The sequence below is a fragment of the Symsagittifera roscoffensis genome, chromosome 9, assembly GCF_963678635.1.
Source record: "Symsagittifera roscoffensis chromosome 9, txSymRosc1.1, whole genome shotgun sequence".
Lineage (NCBI taxonomy): Eukaryota > Metazoa > Xenacoelomorpha > Acoela > Convolutidae > Symsagittifera > Symsagittifera roscoffensis.
In genome coordinates, this window is record NC_087070.1 from 21,501,732 (window position 1) to 21,519,510 (window position 17,779).

A 17,779-nucleotide genomic window follows, 5' to 3' on the forward strand; every position below is an offset into this window, starting at 1 on the left:
CAATTTTTTCCAAAAATTTGACTTTTTTCGAAGTTTCAGTAGGTTTCGGCATAAATTCAGGTAGATAGAAAATAGGATTATCCAATAAATTAGATCGAATTACAATAAAACTTTGTGTTTTAAAGTTTTTAAGAAAAATTTTCAATTTTTGTGACAAAAACTCCAAGTTTTTGCCCAAAAACTCTTACCATTGACTTACCATGTACAAGAAAACTGATGAAATAACCTTAATTTCACAACCTACACGTAATTAACCAGTATTAACTAACAATTAGATAATCCGAGCTATAATTTTTGCGAAAAAACTAGACATTTCCACACAAGCACCAAATTTTTTTTCAAAAAATATGATTTTTTTCTCGAAGTTTCGTTAGGTTTCAATATGGCTTTTAGATAGCTTTCTCGTTGAATCAAACCTATAAAACAATAACCAAAACATCTAAACAGTAGAAGCTAGCTAAGAAACGCAAGTATCGGCAAAATCGAGCTCAAAAAACTCGGTTGCCAAAATTTTTTTGAAACTTACCATCTGAAACTTTACCATCTTACCATCTGAAACCTTACCATCTTAATACATAGGAAACCTATTCCCTATCTTAATACATAGGGAAATCTATTCCCTAATGAGTTCTTAATTACCTACAAAGAATTTCTTAGACATAGGGAAATCTATACATGGAAAATTCGGGCGCCGAAAATTTTTCTGAAACTTACCATCTTAGCATCTGAAACCTCGTATCTTAATACATTGGGAAACCTATTCCCTATCTTAATACATTGGGAAATCTATAGCCTATGTTAATACATAGGGTGAGGACCGGATACTCTATAGCCTATGTTAATACATGGGGGTCCTCAGGCCCCCCCCCCCCTTGAACTGCCCCAACATATACTACTGATTTATACCCTAATGGATCGTTTAAGATGACTTAATGTGAAACTAACGTTTTTGAGTTTTGAATTCATGCTAGATAAATTTTGACGGTGAAAGTCTAAATAGTCATCACGTTTTTTAAAACTCTATCCTACAAAAATAAATAATCATCCCAAAAATTTCGTTTCTCCTTTTTTAATTGATTTCTGCCGGTAAACAGAAACAAAAAACATGTTAAGTTTTTGAAAAATCCTTGAGATAAAATTTGTTACAGAGTCAGTTTTTAAAAGAAAATTTGTGTAATGCTGCCAGGTATGTGGTTTCGGCCAGACACGCACCGTTTCCTCGTGGGACTTGCAGACTAATGTTTTTTGTCTTACAAATGAGTAGAACCGCTTTCCGTCGGTGTGCTCAGCAGTTGTTATCAATAAATCTTTAACAAGACTCCTCGTATCAAGACGAAGCCCTGAATGTTCCGACTGCATTTTAAGGTTTATGGAGCAGTAATAATTTTTAAAAATTCAATGAAATAAAACAAAATGAAAAAAAAAATTCTAAAATTTGAAATTTTTTTAAATAAAAATCATCCCCCCCCACACGCCATATAAAGTACAAAAGGATAGATTTCGCTCCTTGTAACAAATCAATTATGGCAAACAAACTTCTTTTAACCAATTTGGAACGATTTCTAAGACGGATTAACTCTCCGCTTACGCGTTAATAGCGCGAAATATATCGCGCGTTAATTGTCCCAATTTGGCCAAAATGGCAATCTTTAAACCCCCATAATTTTACATAAAATGATCACAGGTAAAATATCTTTTCAAATTTAAGCTCAGGACAACAGTACCTTTCGAATGATATAAAAAAATCCGTCAAAAATGGCTAGTTAAAAAGTCGAATTTTGTCTGAAGAAAAAAAAACCCACCCCGAGCACAAATATTCCGTTACTTTCGTATCGAAAGTCGGAACAATAAACTTTAGGATGCCTTCTCCAATGCCCCAGGCTTTCCACGGCAATTAATCGAAGATGACTGGTCCAACAAGTTTTGTTCTCAGCATCATTGGCAACTGTTCGTGAGCTTCTAATCTCTGGTGTGATTTTGCTAATCGATTAACACGTAAAATCCCCTGCAATTACTTATTTTGGTTCAAAGAGTCTACCGCTCTCCTGAATAAAACAAAGAACTAGCAGAGACGATATCTTCTTGTTGTAAACAGGAGATGTCCAGCTGCTCTGTTTGACGAAGCTGTCATGGAAGTAAAGGCATAATCAACTTGGTTCAGCCAGATGTCGACGGCTGAAGCGAAAGTATGAATGGCACACTGGACGTGCAAGGCGACAAACAACTGCTTTGTGGAGACGAAGGAAGATAGGAAGGCCCTTGCCGCAAAATAACAATGTCTGTGGGCTATATCCGCCCATTCTTGATGGCATTGTAATTTATGACCATGCCCTTTTTCAAATACTGACGTTGGTAACCTTCTCAAATTCAGTACGATTAGTTTCGGAGACACCGCCAAACTTCTTGGGAAACTAGAAACAAGTTGAAAACCTGAAAATGCACCTCAACTTCACAATTGAGAAGCATTTCTTCAGCAGGTAGAACGCTTCTTGTGACGAAAAAAAAAGATAAGGACATTGCATAACTTCTTCAACTCGTGATATTTCTGCGCAAGAACTACACCAACGGCGGAATGGTAGCCGGAAACTTAACCACTTCCAGACCAAAGGCCCCAGTAGACACTCATTAAAATTTTCACTTTACGCATTGTGATATGGTTTGCGTGAATTCTGTTACCAATCCAACAAAAGAGAGCTTGCCACGAGGTTTGCTCACTGTGGTCTTGAAATGTGTTCATATCTGGCAGTGGAAAACTTTTGATACACGCATTTTTTGAACGCTGATGCAACTTAGATCTTTTTAAAAATTAGCCAGGCTGGAAACGCTAAATTCATGTAAATGTATCAAGGACTTCGATTTGAGCTTTAAAGTGGTATAAAAAATTTTGAAAAAATTTTCAACGGATACAAAACCCAAAATTTACCGATCTCTAGTTACACTTTGATTCTCATTTGCTTAAATGCCTGATCATATCTATTGAGTTTTGAGTTTAATAGAACTTTTTGCTGAGTCGTCTCGCATTCATTGCTGACATTAAATGTTAGGTTTAGTGCTACAACATCAGCGGAAACTCGCTGTATCACCTCCGAAAATTTACTCCACGAAAAACGCGGAGCGACAAGCAACTGCACACCAATACCAGAATGAATTACGAACGATCAAGTCTTTTCGAAATTGACTTTTCTCTGCCTTAAAGAAGGATAACCGGGCACTGTATAACTATAATCGAATGCTGCATCTCATGATTTCAGATGAAGGAAAAAGAAAACCAGAAAAAATATCAGCCAAAACAAAACGGAAAAGAATAGAACATTCTTTCCATTTCCATTCCCAACTTTTCAATTTCTTGACTTTATTGGATTCCGCTTGTTTTTTTTTAACGATAAACGGTTAAATATGGCTTAAAACTGCGGCAGAAGCACCGGTAATTGAAACAGAATTCATATCAAAACTGACGTAGAGTTGAATTGAGTTACATCATAATTGAGAAATTGTTGTATTACATCATAATTGCGAAACCTCGAAATCCTTTGCGCAGTTGGGTTCTAAAGCTCCTTAACAGGCGCGGATCTAGGAATTTTTCGAAGGGGGGCAGATTTTCAAAAAAATTGAAAATTTTGCCGACCTTTTTTTTATGTCGACCAAATTGATTTTCTGAGCTCTCCCAAACCCCTATGAAGACGCAAATTTAATCAAATTTTGTGCGCCGCAGTCAAATTTTTGAAAAAAGGCGTTTTTAAGCACTTTATGGAGAATTTCGACCAAAAAATTGCGTTTTTTCGGAGCGGGATCCCCCCCCCTTAAAATTAGATAGGCGCCTTTAGAAAAACTTTAAGGGTCCGTCACCAAGTATGGATATCTCAAAATAGTACAAAGGGGTGGAATCCCTGAGGAGTGAGGAGGGGGTGTCCGCACGGTCGCCAGCACCCCTTCCCAAATCCGCCACTGCTCCTTAACATTAGCTACTGAACTTGACTTTGACGGTTGGTTATTTGAAAAGATAACACCAGTAACTGCAGCTGACAAAAATTTTTAAATTATTCTGTGGATCAATAAAATTCTGCATATAAATTTCCCCGATCTTCGCAATTTGATTGCTCAAAAATAAATACTTGCGGAGTTTTTAACAGACCGCTGGCTCAATTATTGCTTTGAGATTATGACACTTTTTTAAAATCTAGTTGGGAAATTTTTGTTTTCGATAAAGAACGTCTTAAGCAGGAGTTTCTGCAGCCTAGAGAAAATCTTTTTGAGACTCAAATCCACAATCCACTCTTCACCAGCACAAAAACCTGGAGGTCTCCTTGATATAGACAGAGAGAAAACGACAATCAGTCAGATTAACCAAAAAAATTTACTCTGATAGGCTTCGTTTACAAACGGATCTATCTACCAAAAGGACAATTAACATGCAGCCGCTCTGAAAAAAACTTTAAGTCGACAAGACGTCTGAAAAAAAAGATGTTATTTTGCGACATCAAAAAAACAAATCAAACCAAACTACGCAAATCAAGATGTTCTCAAACACATAAAGAGTGGCAAAAGGAGACAATGATCAGAAGCGTACTGACGTTGAAATAAGAAATCCGAAAGAATGGCAATTTAGGTCGACAAGACGTCTGAAAAAAAAAGATGTTATTTTGCGACATCAGAAAAAGGACATCAAAAAAACAAATCAAACCAAACTACGCATATCAAGATGTTCTCAAACACGTAAAGAGTGGCAAAAGGAGACAATGATCAGAAGCGTACTGACTTTGAAATAAGAAATCCGAAAGAATGGCAATTTAGGTCGACAAGACGTCTGAAAAAAAAAGATGTTATTTTGCGACATCAGAAAAAGGACATCAAAAAAACAAATCAAACCAAACTACGCATATCAAGATGTTCTCAAACACATAAAGAGTGGCAAAAGGAGACAATGATCAGAAGCGTACTGACGTTGAAATAAGAAATTCGAAAGAATGGCAATTTAGGTCGACAAGACGTCTGAAAAAAAAGATGTTATTTTGCGACATCAGAAAAAGGACATCAAAAAAACAAATCAAACCAAACTACGCATATCAAGATGTTCTCAAACACATAAAGAGTGGCAAAAGGAGACAATGATCAGAAGCGTACTGACGTTGAAATAAGAAATCCGAAAGAATGGCAATTTAGGTCGACAAGACGTCTGGAAAAAAAAATGTTATTTTGCGACATCAGAAAAAGGACATCAAAAAAACAAATCAAACCAAACTACGCATATCAAGATGTTCTCAAACACATAAAGAGTGGCAAAAGGAGACAATGATCAGAAGCGTACTGACGTTGAAATAAGAAATCCGAAAGAATGGCAATTTAGGTCGACAAGACGTCTGAAAAAAAAAGATGTTATTTTGCGACATCAGAAAAAGGACATCAAAAAAACAAATCAAACCAAACTACGCATATCAACATGTTCTCAAACACATAAAGAGTGGCAAAAGGAGACAATGATCAGAAGCGTACTGACGTTGAAATAAGAAATCCGAAAGAATGGCAATTTAGGTCGACAAGACGTCTGAAAAAAAAAGATGTTATTTTGCGACATCAGAAAAAGGACATCAAAAAAACAAATCAAACCAAACTACGCATATCAACATGTTCTCAAACACATAAAGAGTGGCAAAAGGAGACAATGATCAGAAGCGTACTGACGTTGAAATAAGAAATCCGAAAGAATGGCAATTTAGGTCGACAAGACGTCTGAAAAAAAAAAGATGTTATTTTGCGACATCAGAAAAAGGACATCAAAAAAACAAATCAAACCAAACTACGCATATCAAGATGTTCTCAAAACATAAAAAGTGGCAAAAGGAGACAATGATCAGAAGCGTACTGACGTTGAAATAAGAAATCCGAAAGAATGGCAATTTATCGACAAGACGTCTGAAAAAAAAAGATGTTATTTTGCGACATCAGAAAAAGGACATCAAAAAAACAAATCAAACCAAACTACGCATATCAAGATGTTCTCAAAACATAAAGAGTGGCAAAAGGAGACAATGATCAGAAGCGTACTGACGTTGAAATAAGAAATCCGAAAGAATGGCAATTTAGGTCGACAAGACGTCTGAAAAAAAAAAGATGTTATTTTGCGACATCAGAAAAAGGACATCAAAAAAACAAATCAAACCAAACTACGCATATCAAGATGTTCTCAAAACATAAAGAGTGGCAAAAGGAGACAATGATCAGAAGCGTACTGACGTTGAAATAAGAAATCCGAAAGAATGGCAATTTATCGACAAGACGTCTGAAAAAAAAAGATGTTATTTTGCGACATCAGAAAAAGGACATCAAAAAAACAAATCAAACCAAACTACGCATATCAAGATGTTCTCAAACACATAAAGAGTGGCAAAAGGAGACAATGATCAGAAGCGTACTGACGTTGAAATAAGAAATCCGAAAGAATGGCAATTTAGGTCGACAAGACGTCTGAAAAAAAAGATGTTATTTTGCGACATCAGAAAAAGGACATCAAAAAAACAAATCGAACCAAACTACGCATATCAAGTTGTTCTCAAACACATTAAAAGTGGCAAAAGGAGACAATGATCAGAAGCGTACTGACGTTGAAATAAGAAATCCGAAAGAATGGCAATTTAGGTCGACAAGACGTCTGAAAAAAAAGATGTTATTTTGCGACATCAGAAAAAGGACATCAAAAAAACAAATCAAACCAAACTACGCATATCAAGATGTTCTCAAACACATAAAGAGTGGCAAAAGGAGACAATGATCAGAAGCGTACTGACGTTGAAATAAGAAATTCGAAAGAATGGCAATTTAGGTCGACAAGACGTCTGAAAAAAAAGATGTTATTTTGCGACATCAGTAAAAGGACATCAAAAAAACAAATCAAACCAAACTACGCATATCAAGATGTTCTCAAACACATAAAGAGTGGCAAAAGGAGACAATGATCAGAAGCGTACTGACGTTGAAATTAGAAATCCGAAAGAATGGCAATTTATCGACAAGACGTCTGAAAAAAAAAGATGTTATTTTGCGACATCAGAAAAAGGATATCAAAAAAACAAATCAAACCAAACTACGCATATCAAGATGTTCTCAAACACATAAAGAGTGGCAAAAGGAGACAATGATCAGAAGCGTACTGACGTTGAAATAAGAAATCCGAAAGAATGGCAATTTAGGTCGATAAGACGTCTGGAAAAAAAATGTTATTTTGCGACATCAGAAAAAGGACATCAAAAAAACAAATCGAACCAAACTACGCATATCAAGTTGTTCTCAAACACATTAAAAGTGGCAAAAGGAGACAATGATCAGAAGCGTACTGACGTTGAAATAAGAAATTCGAAAGAATGGCAATTTAGGTCGACAAGACGTCTGGAAAAAAAAATGTTATTTTGCGACATCAGAAAAAGGACATCAAAAAAACAAATCAAACCAAACTACGCATATCAAGTTGTTCTCAAACACATAAAGAGTGGCAAAAGGAGACAATGATCAGAAGCGTACTGACGTTGAAATAAGAAATCCGAAAGAATGGCGATTTAGGTCGACAAGACGTCTGAAAAAAAAGATGTTATTTTGCGACATCAGAAAAAGGACATCAAAAAAACAAATCAAACCAAACTACGCATATCAAGATGTTCTCAAACACATAAAGAGTGGCAAAAGGAGACAATGATCAGAAGCGTACTGACGTTGAAATAAGAAATCCGAAAGAATGGCAATTTAGGTCGACAAGACGTCTGAAAAAAAAAGATGTTATTTTGCGACATCAGAAAAAGGACATCAAAAAAACAAATCAAACCAAACTACGCATATCAAGATGTTCTCAAACACGTAAAGAGTGGCAAAAGGAGACAATGATCAGAAGTGTACTGACTTTGAAATAAGAAATCCGAAAGAATGGCAATTTAGGTCGACAAGACGTCTGAAAAAAAAGATGTTAGTTTGCGACATCAGAAAAAGGACATCAAAAAAACAAATCAAACCAAACTACGCATATCAAGTTGTTCTCAAACACATAAAGAGTGGCAAAAGGAGAAAATGATCAGAAGCGTACTGACGTTGAAATAAGAAATCCGAAAGAATGGCAATTTAGGTCGACAAGACGTCTGAAAAAAAAGATGTTATTTTGCGACATCAGAAAAAGGACATCAAAAAAACAAATCAAACCAAACTACGCATATCAAGTTGTTCTCAAACACATAAAGAGTGGCAAAAGGAGACAATGATCAGAAGCGTACTGACGTTGAAATTAGAAATCCGAAAGAATGGCAATTTATCGACAAGACGTCTGAAAAAAAAAGATGTTATTTTGCGACATCAGAAAAAGGACATCAAAAAAACAAATCAAACCAAACTACGCATATCAAGATGTTCTCAAACACATAAAGAGTGGCAAAAAGAGACAATGATCAGAAGCGTACTGACGTTGAAATAAGAAATCCGAAAGAATGGCAATTTAGGTCGACAAGACGTCTGAAAAAAAAGATGTTATTTTGCGACATCAGAAAAAGGACATCAAAAAAAACAAATCAAACCAAACTACGCATATCAAGTTGTTCTCAAACACATAAAGAGTGGCAAAAGGAGACAATGATCAGAAGCGTACTGACGTTGAAATAAGAAATCCGAAAGAATGGCAATTTAGGTCGACAAGACGTCTGAAAAAAAAGATGTTATTTTGCGACATCAGAAAAAGGACATCAAAAAAACAAATCAAACCAAACTACGCATATCAAGTTGTTCTCAAACACATTAAAAGTGGCAAAAGGAGACAATGATCAGAAGCGTACTGACGTTGAAATAAGAAATCCGAAAGAATGGCAATTTAGGTCGACAAGACGTCTGAAAAAAAAAGATGTTATTTTGCGACATCAGAAAAAGGACATCAAAAAAACAAATCAAACCAAACTACGCATATCAAGTTGTTCTCAAACACATAAAGAGTGGCAAAAGGAGACAATGATCAGAAGCGTACTGACGTTGAAATAAGAAATCCGACAGAATGGCGATTTAGGTCGACAAGACGTCTGAAAAAAAAGATGTTATTTTGCGACATCAGAAAAAGGACATCAAAAAAACAAATCAAACCAAACTACGCATATCAAGATGTGCTCAAACACATAAAGAGTGGCAAAAGGAGACAATGATCAGAAGCGTACTGACGTTGAAATAAGAAATCCGAAAGAATGGCAATTTAGGTCGACAAGACGTCTGAAAAAAAAGATGTTATTTTTCGACATCAGAAAAAGGACATCAAAAAAACAAATCAAACCAAACTACGCATATCAAGTTGTTCTCAAACACATAAAGAGTGGCAAAGGGAGACAATGATCAGAAGCGTACTGACGTTGAAATTAGAAATCCGAAAGAATGGCAATTTATCGACAAGACGTCTGAAAAAAAAGATGTTAATTTGCGACATCAGAAAAAGGACATCAAAAAAACAAATCAAACCAAACTACGCATATCAAGATGTTCTCAAACACATAAAGAGTGGCAAAAGGAGACAATGATCAGAAGCGTACTGACGTTGAAATAAGAAATCCGAAAGAATGGCAATTTAGGTCGACAAGACGTCTGGAAAAAAAAATGTTATTTTGCGACATCAGAAAAAGGACATCAAAAAAACAAATCGAACCAAACTACGCATATCAAGTTGTTCTCAAACACATTAAAAGTGGCAAAAGGAGACAATGATCAGAAGCGTACTGACGTTGAAATAAGAAATCCGAAAGAATGGCAATTTAGGTCGACAAGACGTCTGAAAAAAAAGATGTTATTTTGCGACATCAGAAAAAGGACATCAAAAAAACAAATCAAACCAAACTACGCATATCAAGTTGTTCTCAAACACATAAAGAGTGGCAAAAGGAGACAATGATCAGAAGCGTACTGACGTTGAAATAAGAAATCCGAAAGAATGGCGATTTAGGTCGACAAGACGTCTGAAAAAAAAGATGTTATTTTGCGACATCAGAAAAAGGACATCAAAAAAACAAATCAAACCAAACTACGCATATCAAGATGTTCTCAAACACATAAAAAGTGTCAAAAGGAGACAATGATCAGAAGCGTACTGACGTTGAAATAAGAAATCCGAAAGAATGGCAATTTAGGTCGACAAGACGTCTGAAAAAAAAAGATGTTATTTTGCGACATCAGAAAAAGGACATCAAAAAAACAAATCAAACCAAACTACGCATATCAAGATGTTCTCAAACACATAAAGAGTGGCAAACGGAGAAAATGATCAGAAGCGTACTGACGTTGAAATAAGAAATCCGAAAGAATGACAATTTAGGTCGACAAGACGTCTGAAAAAAAAAAGATGTTATTTTGCGACATCAGAAAAAGGACATCAAAAAACAAATCAAACCAAACTACGCATATCAAGTTGTTCTCAAACACATTAAAAGTGGCAAAAGGAGACAATGATCAGAAGCGTACTGACGTTGAAATAAGAAATCCGAAAGAATGGCAATTTAGGTCGACAAGACGTCTGAAAAAAAAGATGTTATTTTGCGACATCAGAAAAAGGACATCAAAAAAACAAATCAAACCAAACTACGCATATCAAGTTGTTCTCAAACACATAAAAAGTGTCAAAAGGAGACAATGATCAGAAGCGTACTGACGTTGAAATAAGAAATCCGAAAGAATGGCAATTTAGGTCGACAAGACGTCTGAAAAAAAAAGATGTTATTTTGCGACATCAGAAAAAGGACATCAAAAAAACAAATCAAACCAAACTACGCATATCAAGATGTTCTCAAACACATAAAGAGTGGCAAACGGAGAAAATGATCAGAAGCGTACTGACGTTGAAATAAGAAATCCGAAAGAATGGCAATTTAGGTCGACAAGACGTCTGAAAAAAAAAGATGTTATTTTGCGACATCAGAAAAAGGACATCAAAAAACAAATCAAACCAAACTACGCATATCAAGTTGTTCTCAAACACATTAAAAGTGGCAAAAGGAGACAATGATCAGAAGCGTACTGACGTTGAAATAAGAAATCCGAAAGAATGGCAATTTAGGTCGACAAGACGTCTGAAAAAAAAGATGTTATTTTGCGACATCAGAAAAAGGACATCAAAAAAACAAATCAAACCAAACTACGCATATCAAGTTGTTCTCAAACACATAAAGAGTGGCAAAAGGAGACAATGATCAGAAGCGTACTGACGTTGAAATAAGAAATCCGAAAGAATGGCGATTTAGGTCGACAAGACGTCTGAAAAAAAAGATGTTATTTTGCGACATCAGAAAAAGGACATCAAAAAAACAAATCAAACCAAACTACGCATATCAAGATGTTCTCAAACACATAAAGAGTGGCAAAAGGAGACAATGATCAGAAGCGTACTGACGTTGAAATAAGAAATCCGAAAGAATGGCGATTTAGGTCGACAAGACGTCTGAAAAAAAAGATGTTATTTTGCGACATCAGAAAAAGGACATCAAAAAAACAAATCAAACCAAACTACGCATATCAAGTTGTTCTCAAACACATAAAAAGTGTCAAAAGGAGACAATGATCAGAAGCGTACTGACGTTGAAATAAGAAATCCGAAAGAATGGCAATTTAGGTCGACAAGACGTCTGAAAAAAAAAGATGTTATTTTGCGACATCAGAAAAAGGACATCAAAAAAACAAATCAAACCAAACTACGCATATCAAGATGTTCTCAAACACATAAAGAGTGGCAAACGGAGAAAATGATCAGAAGCGTACTGACGTTGAAATAAGAAATCCGAAAGAATGGCAATTTAGGTCGACAAGACGTCTGAAAAAAAAAGATGTTATTTTGCGACATCAGAAAAAGGACATCAAAAAACAAATCAAACCAAACTACGCATATCAAGTTGTTCTCAAACACATTAAAAGTGGCAAAAGGAGACAATGATCAGAAGCGTACTGACGTTGAAATAAGAAATCCGAAAGAATGGCAATTTAGGTCGACAAGACGTCTGAAAAAAAAGATGTTATTTTGCGACATCAGAAAAAGGACATCAAAAAAACAAATCAAACCAAACTACGCATATCAAGTTGTTCTCAAACACATAAAGAGTGGCAAAAGGAGACAATGATCAGAAGCGTACTGACGTTGAAATAAGAAATCCGAAAGAATGGCGATTTAGGTCGACAAGACGTCTGAAAAAAAAGATGTTATTTTGCGACATCAGAAAAAGGACATCAAAAAAACAAATCAAACCAAACTACGCATATCAAGATGTTCTCAAACACATAAAGAGTGGCAAAAGGAGACAATGATCAGAAGCGTACTGACGTTGAAATAAGAAATCCGAAAGAATGGCGATTTAGGTCGACAAGACGTCTGAAAAAAAAGATGTTATTTTGCGACATCAGAAAAAGGACATCAAAAAAACAAATCAAATCAAACTACGCATATCAAGTTGTTCTCAAACACATAAAGAGTGTCAAAAGGAGACAATGATCAGAAGCGTACTGACGTTGAAATAAGAAATCCGAAAGAATGGCAATTTAGGTCGACAAGACGTCTGAAAAAAAAAGATGTTATTTTGCGACATCAGAAAAAGGACATCAAAAAAACAAATCAAACCAAACTACGCATATCAAGATGTTCTCAAACACATAAAGAGTGGCAAACGGAGAAAATGATCAGAAGCGTACTGACGTTGAAATAAGAAATCCGAAAGAATGGCAATTTAGGTCGACAAGACGTCTGAAAAAAAAAGATGTTATTTTGCGACATCAGAAAAAGGACATCAAAAAACAAATCAAACCAAACTACGCATATCAAGATGTTCTCAAACACATAAAGAGTGGCAAAAGGAGACAATGATCAGAAGCGTTTTGACTTTGAAATAAGAAATTCGAAAGAATGGCAATACAAAGCACGCATCATCTGTCGTAGTGTTTTTTTCTTTCTCCCGTGGTTTGAAAAAAGAAGGTTGATGCTCACAATAGTTATTAGGCAACTTAAATTGCCCTAAGATTTTTTGCTGCCTGGTGGCCTGGCATCTCAAACGATGTAGAACGACTTAACGCATATGTGAGAGCTGTCGAATATAAGACCATCGCTAATTAAAAAAAGAAGCATCCAAGTGCTAGAACAAACTTTTAATGTCTGGGCGACAATTGATGACCAAACATACAACTTGGTTGCTGCGGTAGCAGGAAATAAGTGGATTGAAGCTTTTCCGACTATTGAAAGCAAAACTTGGACGTCAGCGAACGCCTGTCAGCTGTCTTTGCTAGATTTTTTGTACGAAAGGCATTGAACTCACCTTCCTTAGCGACGACTCCAAAAAAAAGGCGCAAAAGAAAATAGGAATAAAAATCTCCGATCTACAAATCACGCAGAAAGAGCAGTCCAGATAAGCAAACAAGAAATCAAGGTTTGAGTCAAGATTTTACCAGCCAACTTCTTTGCTTCTCCTCGATGGGTGTAATGATGCATCGGAACGCATCTACAGTAAAACTAAAAAAAACGGGCCGAAAAACAAGACTGCTTCTTATGACGCTTGCATTAATTTGATTCTTGCATGCAAACGCTTTTTACTTTACGACGTGTTTTATGCTTTGCCGCTTGCATACAAAAATCTGTATGCCATATAAGAGCTTCATCATTCAGATTTTCGTGCTGAGACTTTTGTTCTACAGGCGGTCGAAAACGTTTCATTTCATATAAAAGGTTCCATTGTATCCATACGTCGCGCCATGCATGATACCATAGTAACCATACATTGCAATCATCCATGGTGACATATAAATTCTCAACAGCCCGGGTAAAATTATCAAAATTGTCTAATTTGAAATCCCCCATAATAAAAAAAAATTTGCAACCATACGTCGCGCCATGCATGGAAAATGTGTTATTTTAACATAAAAATACGTCGGCAGTTTTTCATGGCTTCCATGGAACCATGCATGGTGCGACGTATGGTTGCACATTTTGGTCAACCCGGGATTTCTAGATAAAATGAAGTGGTCTCGTTAGCGATAACTCAGGCTGGATACAGGTAACTTCTAAATCACAGACGAAACAAATGAGACGGGCTATACTTAAAACCAAGTGCAAAATTACAGCAAAAATCAGTTTTCACCAAAGTACAGAATGTTATCCTCAACTGGCCTTAGACGATTTCTATCATCATCAAGGTTGCAGAAATGAACAAAACACTACGCAGAGTCGCGGGTTGACCTCCAAACACCAAAAATGCTTATCATACAATTCCATAGAACAAAATCATTATCATACAAATCCATGCATCAAGTGTATGGAGAAAATGGTTGTCTCACAATTTTCATACATTTTCGAAAAACGATAGAAAAAAATTAAACCATTTCTGCGGCTTTTTGGGAACAGTTAAACAGATTGGTGACAAAAAAAACTGATTTAAAATATTTTTTTTGAAAAAATGCTTTCCATACAATTTCCATATATGGAAATTGCAAGACTGGCCATTTTTGATGGCGACACAAAATCTTTTTCAGTAAGTTTGAAAATTTGCCCAAAATTTTTTTTGTTTTTTATTTCAACCGCAAATCAATTTTTGTACGCAAACTAACATTTTTCGAAAAAAAATTTTTGAATGCAAAATTTAATTTTTGTGTGCATAACGTAGTCCTGGATACGATAATATTGGCTTTTTTTTTCTTTTCACTTAAAGTTTTTTTTTCAAAAACGCTGAAAATTCCTATTTCTTTTGTATGGCGTGTTTATGTATGCCATGATCATTGTCTAATAAATTGAAAATTCAAAAATTTAAAAAAATCATCACTGAAAAATTTTGAAGTTTGTTACTTTTGTTATATCATTTGTGAAAGACATCTGCAAGTCAATTCAGGTCGTTTTTACGCATTTTAATGTAAGACCGTCCAACCTTTGGTGCTTTGAGTAACCAAGGTCTTTGTCACTTGTATTCGGTTGCAAACACAACCCGAAACGAAATTTTTCAGAAAATAAGTTTAGAAACAAAAAACAACTTTTTGATTTATAGAGAAAACACCTATTATACAATTTCCATTTATGGAAAAATGTTTATTGTAGAGTTTTCATACAATTTTCTGTACTTTTGGAATTGTATGAAATTGTATGAAAAGGAATTTCCCATTTATGAGAATTGTATGATAAGCATTTTTGGTCAATCCGGGGGGGTGTATATCTGTAGATCTTCAGATCTTCCCAGAAAAAGAAGGAAGCTGTCATTAGTTTAAAACAAGCTACAATGAATATTTATATGATTTTATCTAATCTATTTAAGCAGAGCTAAACATGATCTGAATCTAGATTTTTTGCTGTCTAACATTTGATGCATATCTTCCATCTTGATTTGAGAAACAAATTGTTTAAGAACTATGAAGACAGAACTTCTAGTTATCGGTTATACGGTTTAACAGCAAATTTTCACGTGATCCTAATTAAATAAAAACGTCATAGGGAGTGAAAAATATATTTCCAACATACTTTATGGCATTTACGTACTGTTGAGTACGTGAGTACGTGTATTTTACCGGGTTCTTGAATGTTTTTAGTATAGAAAGAAAACAGGAACAAAAATTTGCTGCTCAGAATTAATAACGTATTTGATCGTCGAAACTTCTTCGTTCGACTAAGCTTACAAGAAAAATTACCTGTTTCCAATCATCCAAAACTTGTTGCAGGATTGAAGTGTCCAAACAAAAACCCATCGCAGCAGAATTCTTTTGAGGCTAAATGTTGAAGATTAATTAATTGAACGAATTGGTGCTCTGGACATTCAATGACTTTTAAAAAAAGTAATATTTTCTGAAGAGCTGTAGAGGATAAACATTTAGTAATGAGATCGAAAATTACGCAAGAATACTGAAAACTAGGAATACATCTGAAAAGCAACCCCAAAAGGGTGAGTTAAAAAAGACGGATAAACGACAATGAATAATTAATCTAGTTTTAATTAAACTCGATTAGATCAAAGTTATCAACCAACCGTTGAAGTGACACTTTAAAAGCACTTAGACGATAAGTGTTTGCAGGCGCTGAACGCTTTCGGGTAGTTTTTTCTAGCTTTTTACACTAGTTTTAGTTCAAGTTTGACAAAATGTTGCGCTCAATTAATAATAATTCTTTTCTTTTTTTGAAAACTTTATCATCAAAAGAAGCAGCCTTGAAATTAGGATCTACTTTCGAAATTAGAACCACCTGCGGGGCTTTTTTTATAGTTGTAACGGGCGAAAATGGCAGCACTCAATGGGCGTTAATAGAATCGGGGCTCGCAGTAAGAATCCATCTAAATTTTATGAGAATTCTTCTAAACCTTTCAACCCAATTTGCATAATAAAATACAATTACCAAAACGAAGATGGTCATTTATCAACGAGGGAATAGGCCTGAAAGGTAATTCTGTGCCCATACCAGGGGACTTATAAGCCATGAAATTGAATTAGCATTTTTATGAAATAACCGCAAGTCGAAACTATCCCAAAAAGCTATCTTCTGCTACATCAAAATTAAAAAGACGCTAAGATCTAATGTAAACAATTTCTGCCGACCATAGTAAAAAAGACGTTTAGCTTTGAAGTTTGTTCTAATATACTTCTTAAATCATTTTTTTGTTTTAACGCGACTTCTCAGCAAACAAACGTCCGTACAATATTGAAATACACGGAGACGGAACTACCATTCATAAAACAACCAATTATGGGGAAAAAATAAAAAGTTTTGGAAACTTCAAAAATTCATTTTTCCAAGGTTGCTAGGTAAAACCCATTTTTTGCGAAGATTGTTTTTAGCGAATTCGAAAACATTGCTATTTCGATTCATAAAATTGAACTAAATTTGATTTTTATTGTGAATATAAAATTAAATGTTGTCAGGTAATCAATCAACAAAGAAATCTCAACAACAAATAACTAAAACAAATACGATTCTGAAGAACAGCGAAAATGGCTGAAAATTGTTAAAATCACTTTTAACTGTCTGTCACAAACTATGAATTCCAATACTGTTTTTCCTCGTAGGCATTTTTCAGAGACTGGATTTAGAAACAAGGCGTGAACGGATTACAAAATTGCAAGTCGTATCTGTTGAATTAATTTCGTTAGAGTATCCTCCTCTTTTTGGACGGGCGATGAATGAAACAGGCACATGGGTGGTTTAAAATAGGCAGATATAGAACTTTTTTTTCTCTTTCTCTCAAAAATCTACCAGGGTGTTGTTTGTTTGTAGTATGACGCTTTTCATCTTGCATTGGTATATGCAATTTTGGAAATAAGTTTTTCTTAGGGCAGTGGTAACAGTAACAGGTATAATAAACAAAGGATCCGGCACAAAATTACGCTGCATGCTACACTAGCTGGTCAGAAAGGTTGGCACCTAATACCGGAATTGAAAATATGTCTGGAACATTTTAGATGATGTTTGTCTTCCCTCTAATCAATAAAAACATGTCTGGTATACCCTAAATTACTGTAGCTTGTAGGTATCTAAATTGATTTTTTTTTGCATATTTTGCAGACAAAAAACGTAGAGCCATCACATAGTTTGGTATTCTGCTATACAATTGCAAATTTTTTCACCATAATCAAGTAAAAATTTCATTTCACCTTTATGAACAACAAATAAGAGCGTCACAAACTAAAGTTAATTGATATATCGATTTCCGAGCTAACAGAAGACGACATTCCAGACATTCACATTTGCTAGATAAAAATAGACACTGAATCTTATCAATCAAACATACTTTTTTTCCTACTTTTTTCCGTGAAATTTTGATTCGTTTGATTGTCAGATAACTGG

General features: G+C 35.1%; 1 protein-coding gene across 1 annotated transcript in view; it reads right to left on the bottom strand.

Moving 5' to 3' along the window:
• The window catches only part of LOC134854074 (degenerin-like protein unc-105), a 42,139-nt gene extending 25,715 nt beyond the window's left edge, over positions 1–16,424 (bottom strand). The window contains exon 1 of the mRNA XM_063870147.1: positions 15,637–16,424. Within this exon, the coding sequence (XP_063726217.1) occupies positions 15,637–15,693 (57 nt within the window). The 5' untranslated portion in view covers positions 15,694–16,424. The remainder of the gene's footprint in view (positions 1–15,636) is intronic.
• Between the last annotated feature and the right edge of the window lie 1,355 nt (positions 16,425–17,779).